Genomic DNA, 22,868 nt, shown 5'->3' on the forward strand with positions numbered 1-22,868 from the left:
GTTCAAATCTTGCTTCTCCCACTCACCCTTGTGGCTTTGGACAAGACACTTTACCCTCCATTGCCCCAGGTAGCAACTTAGATTGTAAAGTACTCTCTAGAGTAGGGACTCCTACAGTACCAGCATTAAAAGTTACCTTGAGCACAAGTTTGGAATGGCAACTAATGAAATCCAAAGAATCTCCAGAAATAGAAAAAAAAAAGCTTAGTTGCTTAACAGCACTTTCATTCCTACCGGTTCTTTTCTCTTCATCATATCCTATTTTGCACATTCATACGTGATCTCCCCTCAAGCCAGGCCTGCCCTGAGTGGAGGATGGTTGGGAAACTGCAAGATGGGTGAAATGATGAAGCCTGAGATGGCATTTTGCATGTCCTCCAGTGTGTTCCCTGTTCTTCTTGTCTGACATCTTTCCCCATGTATGGACATGTTCCAAGACTGATGGGGCAGGATACAGCTTGGTCAGTAGCCACTTTCTTTTGTTCCATCAGTTGTCCAGTCGTCTTCTCAGAGGTAATAATTCTGCCCCTCCATACACTACCCAACTTCCTTAAAATACTTCACAGACTGTAAAGTAATTGGAACACAGCCTGGGAACCAGAGGTGTTTAGCAGGCAAATACCATATTTTCCAAAATTGAGGCCAAACTAAGTCACCAGGCAGAGCTGGATCCTACAGAACTTCACATTGCAAATATCCCCATGTCATTTGGCAAATTTGAAACAGAAAAAATACCCTGAAGTGAACTACAAATCATTTATCATGCATCTTGATGTCTTTGACAACAAACTTAAAGAAGTCTCATTAAAAATAATGGGGCCTACAGTAAATAATCCATGTTTTGGTGAATATTACTTAACATAACTTTGTGACTAGAACCTCAGGTGAGAAAGCATTGGAAAGGGAGAGAGAAAAAGAAGTTAGATGAAGAAATAGAGCACAGCAAGAAGGCAGAAAAAGACCAGTGTTTACCCATCCAGTGTGCCCAGTTCTGGATTTCTGGTTGGGGTCAGCTTGAGGACTGTTACATTGGGAAATCTACTTGCAGAGTTGCTGTTGAAAGAATTTAGCAGAGACTCATTTGAAAGTTCTATCAGGAGGAAATTGTAGTTTCCTACCTGGAAGGCGACCGAATCCAGCTTGCAGGTACGATTCAGGGAAGAGCCTAGGGAGCTCCCTTTTAAGAATACCTAGTACAAGGGATTGCAGATTTACCAGGGATTGTATGAAAAGTATAATCAATGGGTTTTAGATTGGTTGACTTAACCAAAACAACTGTAGCCCCTTGTGATGCCCTTGGAGCAGTCTATGACTGGAGTAGGCCGAAGAACAGACCAGGCTGGAGAATGGTCTGCTTTTCATCAGTTTATTTTAAAAATCACATAACAGAAAAGAAGCAAATGGCTGCTTACCACAGCAGACTGACATGCAAAGCAAATGTCCAGAACAAACACAGCATTGGATTGCAGCTTCCTTCTACTTCCTGGGGCCTCTCTAACTCTCTCAGGGCCTCACCTTTGTATCCCTTACCTCAGAGAAACGCCCCCACCCGAGGATCCCTTTCCTGTCTGTCTTAAGGTGGACCGGGCCAGATAGCTGGAGCCGGTTCATTAAGGCAGTCTGAGGCTTTCTATTATATACTCTATCACATTCCCTCCCCCCTCAGCTCAATCTTCTTTAGTTGAGCGCCTGCCTGTACAAGGGAGACTTCCCTAGAAAGGAAGTCTGCATTTATATTCGCCTTCCCTGCTCTCTGTCGTACTTTAAAGTCAAATGGTTGGAGTGCCAGGAACCACCTCAATACTCATCCATTGGACTCCTTATTCCGAGAGACCCAGACAAAGGGGTTGGTGATCTGTTACCAGCGTGAACTGGCGGCCCAGTAGATAATAACGAAAAGCTTCCAAGGCCCATTTGACAGCTAAGGCCTCTTTTTCTATCGTTGAATAGTGTCTCTCTCGGGGTAGTAGCTTCCTGCTAATGAAGGCTATTGTATGTTCTTCGTCTTCTTTCTCTTGTGTGAGGACGGCTCCTAGCCCCACCTCTGATGCATCTGTTTGTACTATAAAGGGCTTAATAAAGTCCGGACTTAGCAGAACAGGTTCTGAGCATATGTCTTTCTTTAAACCCTGAAAGGCTTCCTCCGCCTCTGCAGACCATCTAACCTTCTCTGGGGCTTTCTTCTGTAATAGGCATGTGAGAGGCTCCGCTTTTTCTGAAAAGTTTGGTATGAACCGTTGATAGTAACCGATGAGACCTAAAAAGGCCCTCACCTTACTCTTTGTCTGTGGAACCGGAACTCAGGTAATTGCTTCTATTTTCCGCGCCTGCAGGTGGACCTTTCCTCTCCCAAGGGAGTATCTCAGATATCGTACTTCTTGACCCCCTGATTTACATTTCTTGGAGTTGGCTGTCAGTCCAGCCTTTCGTAGACTTGTAAGTACTGCCTGTAATTGCCTTAAGTGTATCTCCCAGTCTCCACTGTAAATGACGATGTCGTCAAGATAGGCCGCTGCATAACCCTGATGTGGGCGTAGCAAGTTGTCTACCAAGTGCTGGAAGGTAGCCAGAGCCCCATGAAGTCCGAACGGCAGGACCGTAAACTGAAAGTGTCCTTCCGGTGTTGAGAAAGCAGTCTTCTCCTTCGCAGTTGGTGCCAGGGGAACTTGCCAGTATCCCTTTGTCAAATCAAGCGTAGAGATGAACTGGGCAGTTCCCAAGCGTTCAATAAGTTCATCCACACGAGGCATCGGTTATGCGTCCAGCTTCGAAGCCTCATTGACCTTACGGAAGTCAATACAGAATCGAATACTACCAGCCGGTTTAGGTACCAGTACAATGGGTGAGGACCAATCGCTATTGGATTCCTCTATGACCCCAAGTCGAAGCATTTCTTTCACCTCAGCTTCTACAACCTGGCTTCAGGAATCCGGTAGGGCCGTTGTTTGATTATTACTTCTGGGTTTGTAATAATGTCGTGAAACGCTAAGTGAGTTCTCCTGGGCAGAGTCGAGAAGACATCTTTATTCCGAGTCACCAGTTTATCTAGGTCCACTTTCTGCGTTGTGGAGAGTTGGTCCCCATATGGGATCATCTGGGGCCCGGAAGTTTGTGAAATGTCTGGACCAAAGTCGTCTTCTTGGACCAGACTGCAAGTCAGAGCAACCCATTTTTTTTTAGTAGATTCACGTGGGAGATCTGGGCCTTCTTCCGTTTGTCGGGTTGGGCCACTTTATAATCCACCGGGCCCATCTTCTCCAATACCTCATACGGACTTTGCCAATGGGACAGCAATTTACTTTCTGAAGTTTGTAGTAACACTAGTACGCAGTCTCCAGGCTGGAAGACCCGATGAACAGCGGACTGGTTGTATTGCCGGGCTTGGGTAGCCTGGGCCTTTTCCAGGCATAATCAGGCAGCCTCCCCTGCCCTCCATAGTCGGTCCTGCATCTGGATCACATAGTCGGCCATATTCCGTCCAGAGTTGGGTTCCTCCTCCTAGGTCTCAGGTACTACATCCAGAATTCCCCGTGGTCTTCTTCCATTCAATAATTCGAACGGGAAAAACCCGGTTGAACTTTGAGGGACTCATCGAAAGGCAAACAATATATATGGCAAGAGTAAGTCCCAATTCTTGCCATCTTCCATGATGAACTTCCTCAATATCTGCTTGAGAGTTTTGTTAAAACTCTCCACGAGCCCATCAGTTTGTGGATGGTAAACTGATGTCCGCAGGGTTTTTACCTGCAATAATGTGCAAACTTGCTTCATCACTTTAGAGACAAATGGGGTCCCTTGGTCTGTTAATATCTCTTTGGGTAACCCCACCCACGAAATCACCTCCACCAAGGCCATGGCTATTGTTTGCGTCGTCATATCTCATAGGGGAATAGCTTCGGGATACCTGGTTGCATAGTCAAGAATGACCAGGATATATTTGTTTCCGCAGCTAGATCTCTCTAAGGGGCCTACCAAGTCCATAGCGACCCTCTCAAAAGGTGTCTCTATAATTGGCATGGGCACTAGGGGAGCTTCGTGCGTTGCTGCTGGTCTGGTCAGTTGACAGGTAGGGCAGGACTGATAGTAGTCCTGAACGTGTCAATACAAGCCAGGCCAATAGATCTGGGCTAAAATCTTTTCTCGTGTTTTCTCTTCCCCTAGGTGGCCCCCAAAAAGATGACTATGGGTGAGCTGCAACACTTGCTGACGATACTGCTGGGGAACCAAAAGCTGCTCAACCGTTTTGCCCTCCAGATTCTCCTTTGCTACTCTATATACTAGATTTTTCTTGAGTACAAAAAAGGGGGCTAGCTTTTGACCCTCCACCCCAGAGACTAATTCCCCATCTATCATCTGTATATTCTCCCGGGCCCCTTTTAGTGTCCCATCTTATTATTGGGCCCGCCTAAAATTCCCGGGGTTTCCCTCGCCTATCCAGTCTGAGGGAACCTCTATGGGTTGGAGTGCCCCCTCTAACTCCACGACTGCCTCTAAATCTTTGGTATAATTATGCTTTTCTAGTCTACGTTGTCTACGAGGCTTGGGTGTCTTAGGATTATTAATATACAAGTTCATGTCTTCTAACGGAAAGACCTCCGGAAATGAGGCCTCTTCCTCGCTGAAGTCATCTGGGCCCCTCATGAGCCGGGCCCAAAGAATCCCAAAGTCTGGATAATCTCGTCACAGTATCACCAGATATGGTATCCAGGGGAGCACTCCCACTTCTACTGTAGTTCGTCCCACTGGAGTCTTCAACAGAACCTGGCTGGTCAGGTATTGTCTCTGGTCTCCATGTATGCAAGTGAGGGTCACTGTCTGTTCATAATCAATCTGTGTTCTTTTGACCAGTTCCCTCCGAATGAGAGTTTTTGCACTTCCCGAGTCTACTAAGTCTTGGGTCAGGTCGCCATCTAGCTCCACCAGAACCATGAAGGTTGAAAACCCCGAGCGGGGAATATCCACAAACGAGCAGGAGTGAGGGGGCCACCAAATTGACATCCATCAATTCATCCTCCACTCGATAGCAGTCCCAAGCAAAGTGCCCCCTCACTCCACAGTTGAAGCAGGTCCCTTTGGGCATCACTGCTTCTGGATGTTTACTCCTTCCATCCTCAGGCCCTTCTAATGCGTTATCGGGGTCTCTGAGGTAGGGAGACTTTCCACTTCTCAGCTGATATAGCGGCTTAGGGTTCTGCCGCTCGATTCTCTCTTTCCTTTCTCCAAGCCCTTTACTTGGGAATTCTTCTCTGCTGGAGTTGGCCCACGGCCTGTGTCTGCAGCATCCAAATAACGCTCTACTAGGGAAACCACAACCCTCAGAGCACCGCTGTCTATCTCCGTACCCATTCACACACTCTGGAGGGGAGAACGTCCACAAACTGTTCTGCCACGACAGCCTCTGCAACTTCCACTCCCCTTTTATTATCGGGTTCTAGCCACCGCCAGCACCGGTCCTTTAAATTCTGAGCCAGAACCCAGAGTCTCTCTCCTGGTGTAAAGGTTAAGCCCCTGAAACTTTTCTGATAAGACTCTTTAGACAGTTCCAGTCTAACAAGTATGGCAGCCTTGACCTCCTGATAGCCTTGGGCTTGCTGGTTGTTAAGGGCCTGGTATGCATCCTGGGCCTCACCGGTTAAATGCAGGGCCACTCTCATGGCCCACTGGGACCTAGGCCAGGCCATGACCTCCGCTACCCTCTCAAAGGTGACCAGGAATGCTTCCCGGTCATCTTGAGGCCCCATCTTTGTCAGCCGGATTTCCAGTGTTGGTGGGGGTGGACTCTGTTCCGTTCTGGTGTGTACCCCAGCGGTCCCTGGCGCTGGTGTCCTTCATAGTAATTGGCTGTTAAGCTGTGCTTTGGCTTCCAGGTGTTGCTGCAATTGTTGCTGTAGCTGCTGGTACTGCGCATACTGGGTCTGAGCGGTTGCCCAGAGCTGTTGTTGGCCCTCCACCAGGGCATTGCAGTAACTGTTCCATTTCTCAGGGAGGTTCCTGCAAAGGCTATTCTGAGCTCCTGCTCCTTCAAGGCTGGAAACCTTTCACCTTCATTCAAGAAAATAACCAAACAAAAGAAAAGCCTGCTTCTCCAGCTATGACTCACTTCTTCTGTTCCCTCCCTCCGGCGGAGCTTCTCTCCTAGCCGGTACCAATAAACAACAAAAAAAAAAAAATCCTGTGTGGCTGCTGTTGCAGCCAGGCCCCCCCCAAATTTTTTTTTTTCTGCTAGTGTGGGGTCCCTGTCTGTGCAGACGCTTAGAACAGGTAATCCCGCTTCTTCCAGCATATGTGATGCCCTTGGAGCAGTCTATGGCTGGAGTAGGCCGCAGAACAGACCAGGCTGGAGAATGGTCTGCTTTTCATCAGTTTATTTTAAAAATCACATAACAGAAAAGAAGCAAATGGCTGCTTTCCTCAGCAGACTGACATGCAAAGCAAAATGTCCAGAACAAACATAGCATTGGATTGCAGCTTCCTTCTCCTTCTTGGGGCCTCTCTACCTCTCTCAGGGCCTCACCTTTGTATCCCTTACCTCAGGGAAACGCCCCCACCCGAGGATCCTTTTCCTGTCTGTCTTAAGGTGGACCGGGCCAGATAGCTGGAGCCGGCCATTAAGGCAGTCTTTCTATCAGACATCAGCTAGTCTGTTGCAGGGGCACATTATGGGAAGCTGGGGCTTCCCATAATGTCCCCCGAGGACCCCAGCTTCCAGGTTCCTTTCCCAAAAGGGGGGGACGGGACGTTAGTCTTTCAAGGCCCTTAGGTTTATCTGAAAGTCTTCTAGAAAAATCCCAGTTAGAAAAAGGACAAAATGCACAACAAGCCAATCTGGGATTGTTTAAAAAAGAAATCTTTTTACTGGTTAACTTGATTGCAGATGGCAATTTACGGCAGTACACGTTGGAATAGTGCATTTCAATACAGAAAGGAAAATCACAATCCATGTGACAGATGCCAGTTCACTCTTACCTGTATTCAAGAAGGTTTGAGACTGAGTAAAATGGAAGGTATAACACCATGGCATTGAGGTTTCCTACATTTTAAGGGCAGTAACTTAGTCTTGACCTAGAACTATTGGTGCAATTAAACCTTTCTTGAATTCTTCAAGGAAATTTTTTTTTTTTTTTGTATTTCCCATTTTCATTTTCTTTTTAATGCTCATTGGTTTGTACAAGAGGCCGCAGTTTCATCATTCCCTTCCGCCATGAGCAGGGAAGCAACAAATAGAGGACTGATAAGGAGATCTTTCAGGGTACAAAAATCTGTGGCAACAGGTACTGTACTATTGCTGGATTCCTTTTCTGGCTAAATCGAATACGCACATTCATACGGCTGAGTCTTCGTCCGCCACTGTGGTACCCATGGCTCTCACAACTTTGACTCATTCCCGTTCCTGTTCTCATCTGTGCTTCAACTCCTTCCCTCCCCACACCTTTTAATTCTCTAACTAAAGGTGAATAGCTACTTCAAGCTATGCGACTTCCAAGACTTCCCTTGTCAGAATAACATGACGCGCTCACCTTTTGCTGCCAGCTTCCAAAAACAAATGTAAAACAGCTTTGGAAAGACAGGATAACAGGGAGGCTTAACTCGCAACTTGACAGTCCAACGTGCTGAGAGATCAGTGTCATAACTGTTGCCTTTCCTTTATAAATGCTTTATTATTAAAAAAAGAAAAGAAAAGAATGATACATCTTATTTTAAACTCTGGCTAAATCTCAGAGCTACAGAACAAAAGAGCACTTTAGTAAAGATAAAGGTCAGTGCTCTTCCTGTGTTTTGAGGTCCTTTTTCATTCTGAGGTTTTAGTGCAGAAGCGCACTTCCCTAGGAGACACTGGTGCGAATGGGAGGGGAGAGAGACACAGCAAGGAGCAGGAACGGATGGGGTTGAGGGAGCAGCCACAAAGGAAGGGAACAGAAAGTGATCAGAGTGCAAATAAGTAACAGGAAGAGACTAAATAAATAGGATAAAATACCTCGGAAACCTAATGAGCACATCTTCAAACAATATCCGCCTGATAGCAGGAAAAAAAAAATGTTAGTTCCGTTCTAACAATAATGTTTTGCTTCTGTATGAGTGCTTTATTACAGTGATTGCATGGATAATGGGAATAAATTGCTCAATCTTAGTGTAATTTCTTTTCCTCTCTCATTCTTTACCTATTCTTTGGATTGTATTAAAGTAGTTCACATGACCTGATTTCTTCCTCCAGCTAGCACAGACTGTCAATAGGTGTATGAAGTGCTACTTGAGTCATCCTAGTCACTTTATCTGCAGTTCTTCCTGCCCCTCCCCCCATCCCACTCCACCCAGGAGCTAAAATGTGGCTGAAAATGCAAACTTCTGATATTCTCTGTAGTTTGAATGACAATAGCAACCAATCAGAGCACAGTTATAGGCTAAGAAGACCGATCAGAATGCTGCTCTGTATTCTGGGTTGAATAGGATTATATATTAACATAGTAATGACGGCAGAAAAAGATCAGATGGTCCATCCAGTCTGCCCAGCAAGCTTCTTATGGTAGTAACTGCTGCTCCTTGCAGGCTGCTTCCATGTTTCTTTAAATGGTTGTAACTGCCCCCGTTTATGTAGTAAAATTAAAAATCAAAACCAAGCAATTGTCAAACCCATAAGAAAATTACTGCTAGCAAAATTTTTATAGAGTGAGCAGCCTTCCGGCTTGAGCATGCTTTGCTTTTGGACTTGGCAATAGAAGTAGTCTTGCGCTTTTCCCCTAATGTCTACATATCAATACCCTAGACCGTAAAAATCAGGGCCCAGCATTGATAATCATCTGAATCCAATTCCCCTTTTCTCCCTCCCGCCATCAAAGCAGAAAGCGATCCTGCAGTTATGTCAAAATCATGCTAATTGGTTAAAGGTAGTAATCCCCATGCTGCTCCATGCTGGTTACCTCCCATGCCCTCTTTTCTTAATTTCCAACTCTAGCCCTTAGGCATCCACAGTGTTTATCCCATGCCTTTTTGAATTTGTTTACTGTTGTTATCTTCACCACCTCTTCTGGAAGGGCATTCCAGGCATCCATCACCATCTCCATGAAGAAATATTTCTTGACATTAGCTCTAAATCATCCCCACTGAGGTATCATATAGTGATCCGTAGTTCTACTGTTTGCTTTCCTCTGGAAAAGGTTCAAGGAAAATGCATCATTAAAACCATTCAGGTATCTGAAGGTCTGTATCATAGCTCCCATGCACCTTCCCATTATTCCAAGTACAGAGCCTTTGGCACAAATACATAATTAAGGACATTTTTATGAAGGGGTGAATAAATGTGGACAAAGGTGATCTGGTATATGAGGTGTATTTGGATTTTAAGAAGGCGTTCAACAAAGTCCTTCATGAGAGGCTTCTAAGAAAACTAAAAAGTCATGGGATAGGAGACTAGGACCTTTTGTGGATTGCAAGCTGGTTAAAAGACAGGAAACAGAGTAGGATTAAATGGTCTGTTTTCACAATGGAAAAAGGTAAACAGTGGAGTGCCTCAGGGATCTATACTTGGACCAGTGCTTTTTAATATCTTTATAAATGATCTGGAAAGGGGCACGACAAGTGAGGCGATCAGATTTGCAGATGGCACAAAATTATTCAGAGTGGTTAAATCACAATTGGATTGTGATAAATTACAGGAGGGCCTTGTGAGACTGGAAGATTGGGCATCCAAATGGCAGATGAAATATAATGTGGACGTGCAAGGTGATGCATATAGCAAAAATTACCCATACTGTAGCTACATGATGTTGAGTTCCAATTTAGGAGTTACCACCCAGGAGAAAGATCTGGGCATCATAGCTGATATTACATTAAAATCGGCTCAGTGTGCTGTGGCAGTCTAAGTAAACAGAATGCTAGGAATTATTAGGAAGGGAATGGCAAATAAAACAGAGGATGTCATGATGCCTCTGTATATCATTCAATAGTTAGACCGCACTTTGAATACTGTATACAATTCTGGTTCCCGCATCTCAAAAAAAGATTTAGTTGCACTGGCGAAAGTACAGAGAAGGGCAACCAAAATGATAAAGGGGATGGAATGGCTCCCGTATGAGAGAAAAAGCTAAAGAGGTTAGGACTTTTCAGCTTGGAGAAGATTTGGCTGAGTCAATATGATAGAGGTCTACAAAATCATGAAAGGACCTGAATGGTAAATGTGAAACGGTTATTTACTCTTTTCGATAATGCAAGGACTAGGGGGCACTCCATGAAGTTAGCAAATGAGAGAAAATTATTTTTCATTCAACACAAAATTAAGCTCTGGAATTTATTGCCAGAAGATATGGTTAAGGTAGCTAGTATAGCTGGATTGAAAAAAGGTTTGGATAATTTCCTAGAGCTGAAGTCCATAAACTATTAATCAATAAGGTTTAGTAGCTTGGAATCTAATCATTTAATGTTTGGGTATTTTCCAGGTACTTGTGACTTGTATTGGCCACTGTTGGAAACAGGATACTGGGATTGATGGACCTTTGGTCTGATCCAGTAAGGCATATCTTATGTTCTGATGTTCTTAAAAATGCTTAGCAAAGACAACTGCTTTGTTAGCCCAAATCATTTTGCAAGAACTCATGTTCTGTCTTACCGAAAATTATTAAAATGGAATGGCAGTACAACCAACAGTTAAGCAGTTAAATGTAACAGTGGTGAAGGTGGTTCCATACTGATAATTCAAAATTTGTACCTGCATTATCTCTGAACTTGAATCACATCCACAGTGCCCCACTGAGACAGGCTAATAGGTGCGTCATCATCATAGGGTCAGGGGAAGAAAGCATCTGCTCTGCTCTGTTCTGATAAGAGGATATTTGGGCTGTGAATATATACGCTATGTACCTGTCAAGCCTTGTTAACCTCTGTGTGGAGACTATGTCCTCCTTCCAACTAGAGAAAAGAAGTACCAATAGCTGGATTACACTGGATCTGCATTGGAAAGTTATCATCGCCCCTTTGGTAACTGTAAGACCAGCTGAATCAGAATTCGTACAAATATGAGAGTCTGCCATCTATTGGATGGTCAAGCAACAGCCTTACTAGTTTTGGTAGCTGTGTAGATTATTGCCAAGCTTGGTGGTAAAACATGAGTATGGGATCTTATATGGTTATCTGTCTGAGTTGGTAGAGAACCAATAAGGCATCAAGCAAATTCTGACTTGGTAAAGATGTGATATCCTATAAACAGTCAAGCTTCTATAGCTGGCAGCTGGGATATATCCTTGCAGTGTCGACAGGAATAACTTGGCATGTGAGATATATGAGACTAACTCCCTTGAGATCTCATATTGGTCCATTCCACACTCAATATCCTTCTGGGATCTCAAGAAAACCTCCCAAGTCCTAGAGCCAACCAACCTCACCTTAGGTCCCATGTACCTTCTCAGGACTGGCGATGAAGGAAACAGAACATGAGCCACAGTGGGCTCATGAGCTTTTTTAAAAAATGCACACTCCCTGCAAGGCACCTCCCATTGAAGAATATCATGGAACACTCACACTCCTACTTTCTCTGACCTTGCATACTCAGGGTCTGTGCTATGGGACATATACAGCACTGTAAAATGGTGATAAACCCCTTCCCCAATGAGCAAACAATCTAAGTCGGTATCTGAGGAAATGGGAGATAGTGACCTGCCCATGGTCACAGGAAGCATCGGTGGAGAAACCCTGGCTCTAACCTCTATGCCACTCTTCCTTTCTTATACAATGGTGGCTTTTTGTGGTCTTTTCTCCTTCCTTCCTTTACCAGTGTGCTTTACTCTTCTCATTGATTGAGAGAAAGTTTACATGTGCCTACACTCGTTCTATTTGTGCAGAGAATAACTTTCGCCTTTTCCCATGCAAGCTCTCTAGGAGTGGGGCAGTGAGAAGATAAAATGTCAGTGTTTGAGGCGTTCCAGGGCTTGACAGGCTTCTGCTTCCACGGTTCATTGCTACCACACCATCAGGCAAAAAAAAAAAAGGTCTTGCTGTCAAGAGAAGATACACAGAGGGTCTCTTGGGGCACCACACTGCACTTCTGTCATGCTGACTGAATTCCTTTTTCTACCTAAAGTTCACGTTATCAAGGAGTGGAAGATGTTCAGTAATGGCAGCAGCACTAGCCTTTGCTTGTGTAAGGAAACACAAGACGGCCATGTCCTGATTCCTGGAGAAGGCCACCCGTCCCTGCATCCTGTTTCAGAGACCCCCCCCCCCCCTCCCTCTTCCAGTGCACGTTAGCTGTCGGTATCTGCATAGGGAGAATCCTTCATGGGTCTTTAGCTTGCCTCCTAATGGCACCTACTGAATTAATGTTGCTGAATGACCTTTGTTTTATAGCAGACCTATCCAGTGGACTTTAGGAACATATCTTCCCATAGTATTCTTTAGTTTTTACAAGCCAAAGCAGTAAATCTCTCGCCAAAAAAAGGCAAATTTTAGCAAACAAGTACTTTTACCGTTTGGAGGATCGTACAAATATTAGGTCAAAAAGTATTACAAATTAAAGTTAACTTAAACTGTAAAATATCTGATGCCTCTCCTGCAAGGTTAATTTTGACTGTTTACTATGTTTAATAATTGAGGATTTGCTGATGTACTTTCTTGAGGGCAGGAAAAGAAATCATTTTCATAAAATTTGTGTTCTATTTTTCCCTTGCCTTCTTTCTCCAGGTCCCCAAGCACTCAATAGAACTTTATTGCTCTGCATGGCTGCATTTTAACACATGCTGGAGTACAGTCATCTACATTTTCTACACTGTGTCCTGTTTTTAACTCCTTCAATACAATAACTTTACCAGTACAGAAATGTAATTAGAGTTTTTAAAATGTGCCCTTGGTTGGTCTCAACAAGCATTTGAGAATTTAGATATTGCAAATTCCTTTCTATTACTGTTCTTGTCTAATAAGGATAGATTTTACAGTGGGATTGAGAGATAGCCCATATTTCCAGTTAACCAGATCCATTTCTAATGGCCAGAACAGCCATAATCTTTACTTTATAGATAGGGCCATCGGAAGCTGCAGACAACACAGGCACCTGCAGGGAGTAGGGAAGGGGAAACCAAGACAAGGGGATGTGGAGGTATCATAATGCCACCAGCTTCTTGCTAGCACCACTGCAGCCAATGTAATACACATAAATTTATAGGGATGGACCAGCTATCAAAGAGAGACGCCAACCGGCTACATCATCATAGAGGGTAACCCACCAAGATGGTGGCAGAAACATTGAACCTCTCTGGCTTACCCTGCTCCAAATGACTTTAGAGGGAAAGGGTTAATCCAGTGACAATCCTATTTGTAAGGATGTCGGGGAAAAGGGATGAGAGGTTAGACAAAAATTGATTACAGTCACCTGCTGTATTATACGTTGAACATTCTTTTAAGTTAAAGAACATGTAGTCTTGGTGAGGCAATTCTGAGTCAAGGCCTTGCAACAGACCAAGGGGTAGAGACTTGTATCTTCTAGTGTGTAATTTTGAGACCATGCATGTTGTATTCATATTGAGGCGACAAAGGGATCATCATGATGGGGGATATTGAAATGGGATGAAGATGACCTGAACATTCTGCATGAACCGATGGGACAAGTGGCTAGGCATGATTGTCCATCTGACTTCTTAGCCACATTGTCCCATCGGTTCATGCAGAACAAGGAGAAAAGACTGTTTTCTGATAACTTGATTACAAATTCCTTGGCTCTGTTTACGCCAAAAGCTATTTTATCAACCACTGCTTTTTCAGTCTAAGACATCTACTCTCCTACCCCATATAACTGCATTACAGGGTTCATAGAAGGAAGTGTTTGCTTTTCTGTGTTACAACTACTTAACTAGGGCTTCTGTTTTTAGGTTTTAACTAATACACATCAATAACACACTCCTTGTATAAAAAAAAGAAATAGTTGTTTATTGTATAAACTGGGAAAATACCTCTACTCCCAGTACTCTCTCAACCCTCCTAACCCCCCTTGTCTGCCTTGTAACCTCTACTCTGGTTTTGGGCCTTTTTCATGCTGACAACTCTTTGGCTGTCCAAGTTCTTAGAAGGAGATAGGTTTCTGCTCTCCTTGTCCCAGGGACTCCACTGCATACCCTCTCCTATGGTTGAGCATTGGAGCTAGCGCTAAGAAGTCAGAATGCACAGAAAGCCTTGTGTGGGGGCAACAAGAGAGATTGTGGTGGGAACAGGGGAAAAGGGTGGGAGAAGAATCTGGCAGAGGAATATCCTGAAAAAATATACTTTCTGGATCTACATAAATTTATAAAATACCTGTAGTTAAACAAAATAAACACAAAAATGTATGAATTATAAACATCTAAAAAGAGAAGCTCTACTTGTAACTAGGGCTTCTGATTTCAGGTTTTAACCGATAAACACCAATAAAAACATATAAAAATAGGTGCTTATTGAATAAACACTGGAAAAAACACCACTCCTCCCTAGTACTGTCTCAACCCTCCTCTTGCCTGCCCTGGATCCTCCACTCTGTTTTTGTACTTTTTTATGCTAATGATGGAAAAGATAAAAAGCCCGGAAAAGATAAAAAGCAATAGTACCTGTGCCACAAAAACACTGATTAGTATAGATTTTTTTGTACCTCAAAAAAAACAAACCTCTAATTAGCTGGGAAATAAACACCTAAATTTACCATTTATAAACACCTATAATTGGGAGCCCTGCTTATAACCTATAATAGTGGTTTGCCTGTAGACCAAACATAATGCAGTGTCTTTATCTGGCAGGATTTGTGTAGTTATAAAAGAAGTGTTTTCATGTCTTCAGTGCAGTTGTTACTGGTGTGGCAAGTTGAGGTTTGAACCATGTGCAATTTTTAGTTCTGTACACATGCACTGAACAGAGGATCCCTCAGCAGGGATGAAAATGAAGCACCAATCAGAAAGTAGATGATGCATTTGACCAGTTAGTCAGTAGTACATTTCGTCTGGGAGAAGGGGAAGAGGGGAGAGCTGCAGTGGTTATGAAGGCTGGAAAGAACCAGGATGAGAGATCCAAAGGTATGGCTGAACAGAATATGTGACCGAATCCTCCTCAGTGCTCAAGTTGAAAAGTGTATGGAAAGTGGGTAGAAAAAAAAAACCAGATAGGGGCCGATATTCAAAGGCATTTGGCCAGATAATTTGTGTTATATAGCTAAATGCTGACTTTACAATATTTTGGGGCACTTAGCTGGCTAAATTTCAGCTGGATTAACCCAATAGGTTATCCAGCTAACCCCAAAATTCAGAGTAAGCCGGATAACTTTATCCAGCTAACACTGGTTGTATAACAGTAGTCCTAAAGTTAGCCGGATGAAGTTATCTGGCTGTCTCTAAGATAGTCTGTTATATTCAGCAGCACCAGTGAACCACTGAATCGCCTGACAAAAGTTATCCAGATACATTTGTCTAGTTAAATTTGCAAGCCAGCCATTAGCTAATTTTGCCCCTGCCTCGTCCAGCTAACCTTTACTGGGATATTCAGTGGCATGTCGGCACCCCTGAATGTACCAGACTGTCTTAAAGAGAGCCAGATAACTTCATCCGACTAAGTTTAGAACTAGTCTACGGCATGACCAGAGTTAGATAAGTTATCCGACTACCTCTGAATATTGGAGGTGGCCGGATAACTTACCTGACTAACTCCATCCCACATAAAGAGTTATCCGACTACAATTTAGCTGGTCAAGTTCCCAAAATATTCAAAAATTGGCTAACAAGTTATCTGACTAAATGTCTTTGAATATGGATCCCCCCTTAGGGAACGGATAACTCGTTCACAACGAAAGTAAAGCTTGTAGACATGCATACCATGTGTCTCTCTTCCTCTTTCTTTCTCTCACTGCCCATCCTTTGTCTTTCTCCTTCTCTTATATATGTGCACTGCTACAGGGAAGAGTGGTGAACAATTCGATAGTCCAGTAGCCCGGGATGTGTCAAGATTAGGCTGCGATCCACCTCATTATAAGGTTCTAAAGTCCACAGGCCTGTCGGCTTTGAATCCTGTGCTGTAGAACATAAGAACGAACTCCGGTAAATGACCTACTCTCCTACATAAAATAAAATAAAATCTGTGTTTCTGATAAGATCAATATAAATCGATCTCCAAAGGGGGAGGGAGTGGCGATGGAGTGATTCGTTTGCCAGTCTTTGATAAATCTCTTGGAATGAGTTTGGGTTCCAAAGTATTTAGGATCCTCTACTCAGACAACTTTCTCTCTAAGGGCAGTTGTGGACAGGGCAAGGCCTATGGTTGTATTTATTTTGGTCCTTACACACATTGACTGATCTTGGTTGTTGATTTAATCTCTGTTCTGTCCTCTGTCCCCAAAAAAATGCTCCTCCCACAATTTGATTGAAAGCATCGTTAACAGATATGGTATCAATTTCTTATTGTTCATAGATTGGGCATCACATCTACAAATAGAGTAAATTTTCTGCCATTATTACTATAATTTGTGTACAGTTTCATTTGTATGGCATTGTACTTTTCATCCAAACAAGGGGCCAGCTCATATTAGAAGCCACGCCCTTTCATTGGGCCCTCCCTGTATTAGCCAAGGGGCAAACCTTCGAGTACTGGAGAGCACCAGCCAACTCGCTGCAGGTCTCGGATTCAGAATTCTTCCAGCTTGGGGGGGGAGGGGAGCAGCAAGAAGCTGCAAGGCCCAAGGGGTTTATACTCAGTCTCTCAAAATGATCTTCAAATGGATGCCCCGGAAACAAAATTAAAATCTACCGATGTATAAAGGTTCCAGTTTTACAAAAGCTGGAAAGGACAGTTTAAAGTTTCAACAGTCCATCAGCCAAAAAAAAAAAAAATACAGATTCTTATGCCACTTAAATTATTTAATAGGAAACTGCTCCTTTTGCTCCCAGTGAGGTTCTTTCTCCCATCAAACCCCTCAGGAATTTAACAATACTCTTTTGCTAATTTGAAAATGTAGCCAAAATACCTGGTTGGTGTCTTCAGCCTCCGAGATCATGTCAGACGATGGGAGCCCTCCAGGAATCCCACCAACCAACTAACCCAGTGGAAAGGAAAGGGGGAAACGCCCCCTTTTCCTTCCTGAAGCTGGAGAGCTGCGGCCCTTGCTGGTGCACCCTCTTTGCTCCCTTTGTTGATGGATCCCCCCCTTTATAATCCCTGGAGAGTGTGCACAGACCCCCCCCCCCCCCCTCTGTAGGGGATACACCCTATCAGTTAAAAAAACAAAAAACAAACAAACCTCTGCAACCAGGGAGCCTCCCATTGCTGGAAAAATTCCACCTGTTAACACAGCCAGCCTTGCATAATTTGGGGTAGATTTTAAAAAGCATTTACTCGAGCAAAACTGGTTTTTGCTCCAGTAAATACACTTTGGGTCTGATTTTAAAAAGCATTTACTCGAGCAAAACTGGTTTTTACTCGAGTAAATACACTTTACTCAAGTAAGTGGGCTTTTCAAAATTGCTACAATGTATGCCATTGAATTGTCCATAGGATTTACTCAAGTAAGTGCACTTTACTCGAGTAAATTGCTTTTGAAAATTGCTACGAAAGTATGTCACATTTACATGCGTAACTCCTTTGAAAATGACCCCCTTTGTACCTGCACCTAATGTTACCAGTCTTCCCTTTTGCTCTGCATTCTCAGAGTTAACTGGAATATACTCTATACCAAGGCAGCTGCAATTCTCTGTACACCGATCTGTCGCTGCAGACTTACCAATTTACAGACCTGACTGCCTACAAACCGCAGTACCAGAATCCCTGACTCTTGTAGCTGGCATGCAAAACCCAAAGCACGTTCCCCATAGCTGATCGCAGCAGAGGCGCGCAGGGTTTGAGAGAGAGAGAATCTGTACGTTTGAAGCTGTTCGTGCTGAAATATCTATTACAAGCAGCACACACCTGAAGGGCATATAAGCATCGGATGCCAAGTGGAATGCCAAAAGAGCGCAGGGTCCGCCGCATATATGGAAATAATCTCAGATCTTGTCACTTTCATTCTGGACGCCAACTCCCTGGAGAGGAGGGTCCGGAAATCCAAAAGCACCAGCTGCATGCGAGGGAAGGAAGGGCGCCCTGGATGTTAAACTGGCAGTCTCCCCCCCATTCAGCTGAGCAGCTCTGCTCCAGCCCCCCGCACGTATACATTCTATAGGGGGGGCGGGAATCAATACGCATGGGCTGCGGGGATCGTTAATCACGACTGCAGGCTGTCGGGCTAGGATTTGCACGGTGTCTCCACAGAGGGAGAGGATGGCTGATTTACTGTGCAGCCCACTAAGTTTGCTTGTGGATTTCTTTTCCAGTGAAATTCTTGGGGTTTTTTTTTTTAACCCTTTGTAACCCAGAGGTTCTTGAGCTGCTTCTGTTCTAACAGATTCTGCTCCTCTGAAAGCCTTGACACCCCCCCATGGAGCTAAGAGTTAATGGAATAAAAAAAAAAATGTTGTCCAGGTACAAGTCAGTAAGGGAAGAAACTCCTTTAGCAGTTCTGGATTAGCATTTTATTATGCGACATTACATGTAGGAGTAATAAAGTTCCACATTTCTAGGACTTTAGTTAGGCTTTCGTGCTTATTATAAGACTGACCCTGATGAGGGGGAACCCAGCTCTGGAAAGCCAGTCCCAGATGTACTCAGTTAATGGTATCGCCTACAGTTTGCTTGGCCCTTATTACATAAGAACATAAGAAAATGCCATACTGGGTCAGACCAAGGGTCCATCAAGCCCAGCATCCTGTTTCCAACAGTGGCCAATCCAGGCCATAAGAACCTGGCAAGTACCCAAAAACTAAGTCTATTCCATGTAACCATTGCTAATGGCAGTGGCTATTCTCTAAGTGAACTTAATAGCAGGTAATGGACTTCTCCTCCAAGAACTTATCCAATCCTTTTTTAAACACAGCTATACTAACTGCACTAACCACATTCTCTGGCAACAAATTCCAGAGTTTAATTGTGCGTTGAGTAAAAAAGAACTTTCTCCGATTAGTTTTAAATGTGCCCCATGCTAACTTCATGGAGTGCCCCCTAGTCTTTCTACTATCCGAAAGAGTAAATAACCGATTCACATCTACCCGTTCTAGACCTCTCATGATTTTAAACACCTCTATCATATCCCCCCTCAGTCGTCTCTTCTCCAAGCTGAAAAGTCCTAACCTCTTTAGTCTTTCCTCATAGGGGAGTTGTTCCATTCCCCTTATCATTTTGGTAGCCCTTCTCTGTACCTTCTCCATCGCAATTATATCTTTTTTGAGATGCGGCAACCACAATTGTACGCAGTATTCAAGGTGCGGTCTCACCATGGAGCGATACAGAGGCATTATGACATTTTCTGTTTTATTCATCATTCCCTTTCTAATAATTCCCAACATTCTGTTTGCTTTTTTGACTGCCGCAGCACACTGTACCGATGATTTCAATGTGTTATCCACTATGACACCTAGATCTCTTTCTTGGGTTGTAGCACCTATGCATATTTAAAAAAAAAAAAATGTTCCTGTTAGTCTGAAATCTCAGCCTTCTGCAGCCCCTCGATATTTGGGCCTGTTTTATAAGTAACGTTTCTTGCACCTTTGGGATTTCCGGGGTGGGGTGAGGGTAGAGATTTGAGCAGTGGTTGACTCTTTTGGAAGCTTTGCCTGCCCTTGCACCGGCAGCCTAATCCCACGGAAGCCTTTTCGCCGGTCCTAGGCGAACCAGTCCTCGGTGGCACAGAGCTGGCAAAGCTATTAATTTTACTTTCGGCAGCAGTCGCTTGGGATTTATAGTTCTTCCTCCTCCCCCCCCCCACCCTTCCCTTTGGAAGAATCCACTTTCAATTAAACCTCAGTGTAGTGCGGTTTGCTCTTAAGGGAGAGAGATCTGCCTTGACTCCCTACAGTACAGATTGGCAGCCTACAATTTTTTTTTTTTTTTAAGCCGAGAAACAGGCTTTACAGAGGAGAGAGCGGCTCCAGAGGCAGAGGGAGGGGATAGGTGAGATAGAGCTGTAATAGCTCAGAGGAGGGGAGGAACCAGCTGTTGAACAGCCGCAGGCAAAGACATTTTGAACCTTGAGAAACTCCCCATCGTCAGGCTTTATTGTTCAGCAAGACTAGCAATTAAATGTTTTGTTTTGACACTTTGATGGTGCATCAGGGGCCCTTGTCGAAGTCTTGCAATTGCTTTCCACACAGTTACATCAAATGGAAGCTCTTTCCACTCGTTGCATCACAAAGGACCTTTCTGCTTTCTTCTCCTTGGCCCGTCCTCGTTGCGCAGTGCTGTGCCTGTGGCCTGTGGATAGGTTAAGTGGCACAGGGATGGTGCTTCTTCCCTGGCTGCAGTTTGTGGCATGATGCCACCCTTCCTGAGGTTTCTCCAGTGGGTAAGAGCTGCCCCCTAAACATGCGACATTAAAGCACTGAGGGTTAACAGATTAAAAATAAATAAATAAATGAAGCTTGCTGGGCAGATTGGACGGACCACTTGGGTCTTTGTCTGCTGCCATGTACTGTGTTACTATGTTCTGCCAAGCCCAGTGAATTTAAACAAGGGTGTGTTAAATCAAGGAGAGATGTGCAGGGACCTATCTACTAGGAAGTGCATCTTCCTCACCCCCCCCCCCCATCCTCACAAGCTTCCTATTGAAATTTTTCAGTCCGTAGGTTGTGAGGGGAGGTGGCGTTAGTACAGAAGAATGGAACAGATCTGACCTCACGATCTCTGTGCATTAGGAGCCGAACAGACTGTGACTTGTCTATCGAAAAGGAACCAAATCACCTTCGGGCCCGATGCTATACCGCGCAATGGTTTAGCCCGCAATTGGACACGCGTGGGTAATAGCGCTCATCACGTGCAAATGCGTGTTGATGAGGCTGTTATCTATTCCCCCATGCAAGAAAAAAAAAATGTGTGCCTGAGGTGCACATTTTTACTCACCAAAGTTAATGCCTGCTCCGGAGCAGGCGTTCATTTTGGAGGAGCCCAAAAAGTGTACAGAAAAGCAGACAATACCACTTTTCTGTACTTCCTCCGACTTAATAACATGGCGATATTAAGTCGGAGGAACTAAAAAAAAAAAAAAAAAAAAAAATTAGAAACATCCCAAAACAAAGTGTGCGGGAGGTCAGGTTAGGAAAACGGACACGCTCTAAAACTAAGCCTCCGTTTTCCTAGCAGGCTGACCGCCACCTTTCGTGGGCGCCCGCTGCCAAGGAGGTGCTTAGGGGCGCACAGTTTCCCCCTAGGAAACTCCTTTTTACCGCAGCAGCAGCAGCACTTTTCCACTTTGCATTGGGCGCCCTGGAGAGGTGGATCGGCGCGCATTAAGGGAGCGCACTGATATTACATCGGCCTGCTTGTAAAAGTGTCTTTTCTTCTCTTAATACCCCAGTGTGTGTCTGCCTCATTCCACCTCCCACCAGCTTCCTCTCAGGCTTCAAATTAAAACGAGATGAGCAATGTTTCCCTTGTATGGCTTAAATTATGGTACTGCAGAGCGATTCAAAACATTTCATTTAACCTTCTCATATCTGGTCTAAATTCTGTGGTGCATATGAAACACATTGTGAAATCGGTCAAAGTCCTAGTGAATAAGCATCCACACCATTAAAAGCCTCTTGAAAATTGTCGTTAACTGGGTACCCATCTTTGCATTCTTGGCATAAAAGTCAAGAACTGAATGTGCAATAAGATTAACTTTTTCTTCTAGCTTAGAGCCAAAGCATTCTTTAGGTATATTGCCAGGACAGCTTGGGGGAAGCTTGTTTTCACTACTGCCTATGCCTTTTCTGTTCAACCAATAATTGAAGTATAGAAGTCTGCAATGTTGTAAGACAGAACTTTCTACTTTTGCAAAAACATTCTTAAAAATAGCTCCTTTAATGAAGTTCTTCTTTCTTCTTCCCTCTCCCTGTCCCCCATTTTGTCTGTTCAGATCTCCGACCTTTGCCAGACGTAGCCATGACGGGGAATTGTACCCAGGAATGCACAGAATATGGCCACTCTGACACCTGCTGGATGCCTGGCCAGCCCTCTCCCAATCGGAGACCCAAGAATGCCCTCAAACTCTCCACTTTTGTGCCTTATCAAGACAAGGGGAGTCAAGAGCAGATTGGCAATGGAAGTCCCCGAATCTCAGATGACCGCAGCAACAGCACCACCAAAATGGCCAGCATCCGCCTGTTACCCACTTACAGTGCCTTCTCAAGTAGCAGCCATGAGCCCTGCAAGGACTCCCCAGTGGATGAAATCCCCCTCACCCAAACCTCTGACTTCCAACAAGCCACTACTCCGTCATCGCAGAATGCCAAGAGGGAGATATACCTGTGAGGTTTTGCTGCCCTTAAGCCTAAGGGAGAGAAAAAAGTGGAAAAAAAAAAAAGCTGTTTTCTACAAGACGAACCATTTCAGGCAAACTTGTAACAGCTGGAAAAAAAAAATGACAATGACAAAACAATGCTTTACAGTTCATGATAAGAATTGTCCAGGTTTATTCCGTATGTTTTTCTGTGCAAAACAAAGGAATAGAGGAAATCATGTGGTGAAATCTGAATGAAAGCGCAAGAGAGCAGCTGGGTTTTAATGCATTGTTTTCTAAAAGTATTTCAAAACTTTATAAGAGAGAAAAAATGCAGAAAAAAAAATGATATGAAAGCTGAGCACCTGGTAACTCCTTTTGCAAAAGGATTGGGGATGCGGAGGTCATTGATGCTATTCTTATCTACCAGCCCATTTTCTGGTGTTGTATGAGCGGGAAAATTGATATATTTATATGTAGAGAGAGAGAAAGAGACTGATCTATTTATATCTAGTACTTTGTTCTCTGGTCACAGGTCCAGGAAGGGAAAGATACCAAAGGTGCCAACTCGAACTGGTAAAAGATAACGGGAAAACAA

The 22,868-nt window shown here is 44.0% G+C and overlaps 1 protein-coding gene across 5 annotated transcripts in view; it reads left to right on the forward strand.

Moving 5' to 3' along the window:
• PCDH1 (protocadherin 1) overlaps positions 1–22,418 on the forward strand; it is a 236,786-nt gene extending 214,368 nt beyond the window's left edge. For 3 of the 5 annotated variants that reach the window (XM_029583680.1, XM_029583681.1, XM_029583682.1), the window contains exon 5: positions 21,908–22,418. In XM_029583680.1, coding sequence (XP_029439540.1) covers positions 21,908–22,302 — 395 coding nt within the window. In that variant the 3' untranslated portion in view covers positions 22,303–22,418. Of the gene's footprint in view, positions 1–15,887; positions 16,029–21,907 lie in introns of all 5 variants that reach the window. The other 2 variants (XM_029583683.1, XM_029583684.1) reach the window with 2 other exon arrangements.
• Positions 22,419–22,868: the final 450 nt, after the last annotated feature.

The sequence above is a fragment of the Rhinatrema bivittatum genome, chromosome 18 (genome assembly GCF_901001135.1).
Source record: "Rhinatrema bivittatum chromosome 18, aRhiBiv1.1, whole genome shotgun sequence".
NCBI lineage: Eukaryota > Metazoa > Chordata > Amphibia > Gymnophiona > Rhinatrematidae > Rhinatrema > Rhinatrema bivittatum.